Genomic DNA, 6516 nt, shown 5'->3' with positions numbered 1-6516 from the left:
CTTTATGAATAATAATAAATTAAATAACGAAGAGAATTATGTAGAATCTATATAAACTGAGTTTAAAATATGTTTAGATGTTAAGATTAGTTTAATACTTTTTATAAGAAATTGAAAAATGTTATGAGTCTCACGTATAAATATATTTTAAGTTGAAAAATATTATTGATCCCATGTGTAAGAAGGTTTTGAGTCGAGATGAGTTTAGTAATTTGAGAATTTAATATTTGAATGTTAAATTCAGTTTAAAGTTAGATTGAACTCAATTGAACTTAGTTTAGTTTAGAAACCAAACGCAACCTAAAAATTAAGTAATGTTATGTATAGTTGTGAAGTACAATCATTTTAAAAAAGAGTATAATTTATTATTAAAAAATTAAGTTTTTTTTTTTTTTTATATATAAATATCGTATTTATTTATTTATTTTGTAAGTAATTGTAGGAACCTTGCGTAATACGACTGCACCTATCATTTGTATTTTTGAACTTAAAATTTATACCTCATAAATGATAAAATAAGATCTTGCTCTGTATAGGATTAGGGATGCAGATGCAGGTAAACGGTCTTCACTCGTCCTTCGATTCTGAGCGAAGTCGGTGCTCTCGAGGATCTAAGAATATACTCCAATTGGTTCCGGAATCTCGCGGCGAATTGCAGTCTTGGAGACAACATGGACGAGATTCCAGAACCTTCATCCAGAGGCAGAAAACGCCTCCGGGACCAAGAAGATACCGAGCCCCAATGCAGCGATCTTGATCAAACTCTATCCCTAGGTAAATGCTATATATATATATTTTTTAAAATCTTGAATTTGAAATATTTTCATTTTGTTCAAGCGATTACTATTATTTTTGTTTCATTAATGCAGAGGAAAATCTTACATTTAGCGATACACTGGTGGCGCTTCGCATGATGCGAGCTCAGTTCCCTCACATTGAGAAGGTTAGGGTTCATCATTTTCTCCAGAAAATTCAGGATAATGTTTACCACGCTTGCATAATGTGCTTCATTGGTAATATGAAAATTCAGTTACGCGTAATTTGAAAATTAGGCTAAGGATTTTACTATTTACTACCTAATTGGTCATTACTCTTATCTGTCTTGCTGTTCAGCTTTTGGCTTATAGGTCCTAAAAGTTTAATGCATGTTATACTTGTTAAGTTTGGCCAATAAAACTCTCAACAACTTATCTGGACACGACGAGATTGTTTGCCTGATCTTGATGCCTGTTATACTTGTTATTTGTAAAAATTACTCATGTCATTCCACTCAAATAAACCTAGAGGAATGAATTTGTGACATAAGTTTAAGTTTGGCCTAATTAATTAGTCAATAAGTCTGAGCAAGCTTTGCCAAAGGCCTGTGGCCTAATTAGCATAACCCCCAGCCTCCAAAATGGAGGTCTGGAGTTCAAAACCCCCCCCCCCCAATCAAAAAAAAAAAAAAAAAAGTCTGAGCAAGCTTCTAATTCGCTGAATGAAGTTTTCACTCTACACATTGTAGAATTTTTATTATTTAATATTGTACAGGGTAATATTTATTTATTCCATTATAGTCCTTGAATTTTTTTAAATTAATGTATGTTCTCAGGTCGCAATTCAGCCCTTTGTTTTACGGTCACAATTGTACAGCAGCGTAAAGGACAGAACACAAGTGGATAGAGAATTGGAGGTCTGGTTTTTGGCCTTCAAATTTTGAAGAATTTTGTTGAGTCCAGAATGTGGTACCAATATCTGGCGATTATTTCAGTTATTTATTATAATTTCCCTTTCTAGAGATGGGTAATTTAAACAGGGAAAAGGGTTTCTAATCTGTTAATTTTTTTTTCTCGCGGTACTAAGCAAACATTAATTTCTTAATTCAGGCCTTAAATTAGGTACAATTGGAGGTGATTTTTTCTGTTTATATGTGAAGCAACTCCTATGCATACTCTTAATTAATTTGTTTTGTGCCGTATTCTTAAATTTTTGTCTTGCAATAATAAAGAAAAAACAAAGAAGAAAAATGAAGGAAGAAAAGAAAAAAAAGCATACTAAAGTGATAATTTATAAACGCATGCTATATATCCAATAGAAAAATAATTTTTCAAGTTTAACTTAACAGTGAATATTACTTATCAAAATAAATTTAACAATGTGAAATTTTAAATAGTATGTAGTTTCTTTGATGTTTCTTGTGTCTGAAATTTTTGGTTGTTTTAATTCTATTTCAAAGTTGTCTATGATTGATATAGGGTGCGATGTTTTTTTTGTGCAGTGTTTAAGAAGAGAGAAAGTAGTGCGCATTTTCAAATTAAATACCGGACAGGATGATCATGCTGTAATGTTTCTGGACGACTATCTAAACCAGGTTGGTTGCATTTGAGTAATTTCACGTTGTCTAGAAGGATGAAGGGTCATATTTTTCATGGAAGCACATACAAGGGTGGGGGTTTAATGTGAAAAACTTAAAAACAGAGGTTCTCCCACACATAATCTGGGTTTGTGCTTGGTGGTGAATGGACACCGTGGTTTTGGTGACTATGGTGTGCTTGATTTTCTGTGCACCAGCGATTTGTACAATGCAACCCTTTTAAGGGATTGGGAGCCTATTAATAATTAAGAAATACTCCAGCCACAAAGTTATTTGTTTTTTTGATCGGTACTCTAGCCACAAAGTTGTTAATTATAAAGTAGATATGATGGATTACATGAAACCACGTTAGTTTTTGAGATTACTTTTGTATAATTCCTTTGTTGCTATAGCACTCCTCTTAATAATTTTCTCTTGTCTATTTTTTGTGTGTAGATAGAACGTGTTGTGAAAAGACTGGGAGAAAAGAAGCAGGGTGATCTTGAAGTTTTTAAATGGTTTAGAACACATGTTGTGGATGCTAAGCTGGAATCTAGTATAGAACATCAAGAGCTTGTGAGTGTTACGAATATCAATCCACTTTCTATCTTTTATTTAAATACTATTTATTCTCCTCCTATAAGAAACTTTTCTATGACTAGTCAAACATAAACTTTTATGCCATTACCTAGTTCTTTTGGTGACTTCTGTTAGGGTCTTATTTACTACGTGTGTGCTTATGTGTGAGTACATATGTTCTCATCCATGCATGTTTAACCAAATTGATGCATCCTAAGCAATAGTTTTCCACATGTATTGAGCTTCTACTTAGAAGCTCTTTCCAAGAAAAAATAAGTAATAGTAGATGTGCATTATTTTGTGTGGTGCATTATCTCTTAGAATCATACCTCTCTCTATATCAATATTTAAAATTTAAATATGCCAGAACATTTTGCCTTATATTGATGCTCTAGATAAATCTTGATTTGTACTGTTTTTTCATCAAGAAAGGTATCTTGTTGTGAATTATTTTTGGACAGAATTACTTATAAAAAAAAGTTTTTGACAGAATTGAGATTTTTGGGTATCTGCCTGAGAATTCTACTACCTACCATGTAATTTTTGGGCTTGGAAATTTGTGAAGCACTTAGAAGATAGGCATTTTTTAGCTATTTATTAATAAGAGGGAAAAACTTGAGTATGCTGGTTGTTTACCAGAACAACTCCAAAATGAATAAATATATCCCAAGTTCCATAGATCAAGCCTTTATGCATTTCTCTAGTAGGTACAATGGTACATTAAGAACATTGAGATGTATGATAAAAATTTAATATCATTGGGACTGATAGACTTATTTCTGAATGCTAGAAAGAAATAGTTTTTCAATAATTTTGTGAATATTCATGTTTGTCTTTTTTTAATTGAGAAAAAAACACCTGACATTTTTGTAGAGATGATGGTTATTAATTGATGAATCTCTTTACCTTTTTGGTCTGAATATTAGGTTTTTCATACATTAAGGCCTCGTTTGGAAGTTGAACTAAACTGAGATTAACTCAGTTCAGTCTAATTTTAAGCTGAGTCTAACATTTAAACACCCAATTATCAAATCACTAAACTCATCTCAACTCAAAACCTCCTTACATGCGGAACCCACAACTTTTTTCAACTCAACACCTCTTTACACATGTGACTCACAACCTTTTTTAACTTCCCATAAATATATCTAAACTCATATTTTGATAGGTAATCATATAGATTTTATTATTAGAAAAAGGAAAATAAATAATATATTTAAACTCATCTTAAGTGGGCCCCACAAAACTCACTTCATCTCAACTCATTACTATTCATAAAGAACTCAAACTCAGGTCAACATCCAAATGAGGCTTAAATATTTATAATTTTAATTATTTTTTAATTGGTTGGGCTTTTGAATTTGTATAACAATGGACAAAAAGTAAAAACAAAAAGAATAATTATTTAAAAAAAAACTGTTTCTGAGGTATGTATGGACATATCTATATTGACAAAGCTTGGTACTTTCACCTAAAAATTGTCCTTTTGGTTACCTATTTTTGACTATTTTTCTATATAATGAATGTGAAGGCTGCTTAATTTTAATTTTTTTATGAAACATTTGTTTTTATGTGTGTAAGGGAGTTTGTCTATAAATGGTAAAACCGCTTGAACTATTTGCTGTATTAGATACAACACAACTCAAAAGAACAATGCTTTTGCTGCAGCATACACTCTTATCACTTGGGGGAAAGGTTAAGGATGGACACATCTCCCTTTTAATCAATGCTGGCCTTTTTGTAAGTAAACTGGAATCTTCAGTGATATATTTTTAATATTATTCTTTTTTGCATTCTATGATCAGTTATATTTTGTACTTATTTTGCTGTGTGCGTGTGTATTTGGAATTGGAACTTGAACTGATATTCTGATTAGGAAGATTAAGCTTTGGAGAGGTTGTACATGGTGTTTCAACATGGCAGGTTAAAAACATATAATACGATAGTGACATTAACAGAAGTTATGTTCCCTTACCGATCCAAAAAAAAAAAAAAACAGAAGTTATGTTCTCTTGCTGTAGACTGGGTTTGTGCTTGTTTTCATGGGAGACAAATATTCTTAATGTTTGAATGAGATTTATACTCAACAAATTTTTCAACAAAAGTAATGTATTTAGATTATTGTAAGGTATTGAAGTTTCTACTCTCAAACACATAAATTGCAAGGTATTTAGGATATTGCAAGGTATTGATGTGAACGTGGAAACTTCATCATCTTTAATGAGTCACAATTGCACGAATCAATCTGAATAGTTATGTATTACTTATAAGAGAGTTTTTGGGTTCCTTTTTTAATTCATAGCAAGGATCGTGACCTCCTGGAATATCTGTGTGGATGATTTTAGTTTATTGTTTATTATTTTTCTTTTTGGTTCTTTCTAAAAAGGTTTGATGGTATTCAGCCCTGTCTTCTTACTAACAACTGCTGTCTTCTTTTTAGACTCGTCAGCTTATTGATCCGAACATGTACTGGTTTGCAATTCCAAATATTGGTTCAGTGCTAAAGGGTCTCTCTCAGGTATGCGAATGCTTTGTTTATTTTTTTGCATACCATTCTGGTGGGCAATAGGAAACAATTTCTGCAAATTACATAATAATTGTCCATAGCCTATGTGAAACGGAAATAATCTCCAACTGTAATGTGGATTTGAGTTTCTTAACCAGATTATATCAAATGAATCATCTTCCCAACAACTGGATATGATGTGTTTAATCGATTCTTTTTGTTACAGGGAAGAAAGGAAGTGCTTTCTTTCCTAAACCGCAGGAGATACAAAGAGATGATGTTAACTTCTATGGAGAAGAAGCGTCTCCGGTTTTCTCCACTCGATATGAGATTTCATCTTCGTGATCTGATTGGCTCGGGTCACCTCAAAACAAACCAGACATCAACTGGCTTAGTTGTTCAAGTGTCCAAAGATTAAAACCCCAGGAAGATACCATCTCCTCTTGGGTCCATCCGATGATGACAAAGCTTCTCTTGGTTGTCAATCTTGAGAAGAGGTAAAGTTTCTTATGCTCTGGAATGATAAGCTACTGATGCTATCCATAGATTTACATGTGGGGATTAAAGTGACTAATATATACCCATAGGGGAATGTTTGGTTCACAAAGATATCTCACAAAATAAAACTTACAAACTGATATGGTTGGTTGTGGTGCATTAGATTGTAAAACTATTTTTATTATAAAGCAGATGATCTAATATATCACATCTAGCCACATCGATTTATGAGATTACTTTTTTTAAATCTATTTGTAACCTAATCAGTTCATACCAGTTTTCTTATTAAGAAAAAAAAAAAAAAAAAAAGCGCTGCCCTAAGTACTGTCATCATCAAGTTCGGTGGCTATTAGAAAGTAAAAGGTCAAAACGACTCGACCCAAGTTTATATACTATTGTGGTGAAGGAAAATAAATATATAAAAACAAATTGTTGTGCTATATTCTTCTAGTGCTCGAGGAGGTGGAGTAATCCAAAATTAAATGCTGCAATTGAAATGGAATCAGAGGTTAGGACATTACCGCCGGAAGGGATTCTTTCACGAGGTTTGCTATTCATTATCTCTACACACTAAATATTATATATTTTTTTTAATTTTTTA

The 6516-nt window shown here is 32.2% G+C and overlaps 1 protein-coding gene across 2 annotated transcripts; it reads left to right on the top strand.

Annotated features, from left to right (window-relative positions):
- Positions 1–521: 521 nt before the first annotated feature.
- LOC108995902 (serine/threonine-protein kinase 19 homolog) lies at positions 522–6516 on the top strand. 2 transcript variants are annotated; one of them, XR_001996928.2, is made up of 9 exons: positions 522–774; positions 870–943; positions 1592–1672; positions 2258–2350; positions 2789–2908; positions 4580–4651; positions 5352–5429; positions 5644–5914; positions 6367–6516. XR_001996928.2 is itself a non-coding variant. In XM_018971570.2 (8 exons), the coding sequence occupies exons 1-8, from the start codon at positions 672–674 to the stop codon at positions 5833–5835; spliced, it is 813 nt and encodes a 270-aa protein (XP_018827115.1). In that variant the 5' UTR covers positions 522–671; the 3' UTR covers positions 5836–6346. The 2 variants fall into 2 exon arrangements, 1 of the variants encoding a protein (XP_018827115.1); XM_018971570.2 differs by lacking the exon at positions 6367–6516 and having other exon boundaries at positions 5644–6346.

The sequence above is a fragment of the Juglans regia genome, chromosome 1 (assembly GCF_001411555.2).
Source record: "Juglans regia cultivar Chandler chromosome 1, Walnut 2.0, whole genome shotgun sequence".
Taxonomy (NCBI): domain Eukaryota; kingdom Viridiplantae; phylum Streptophyta; class Magnoliopsida; order Fagales; family Juglandaceae; genus Juglans; species Juglans regia.
The sequence above is the reverse complement of the archived record's forward strand: the minus strand, read 5'-3'. Positions and strand labels throughout refer to the sequence as shown.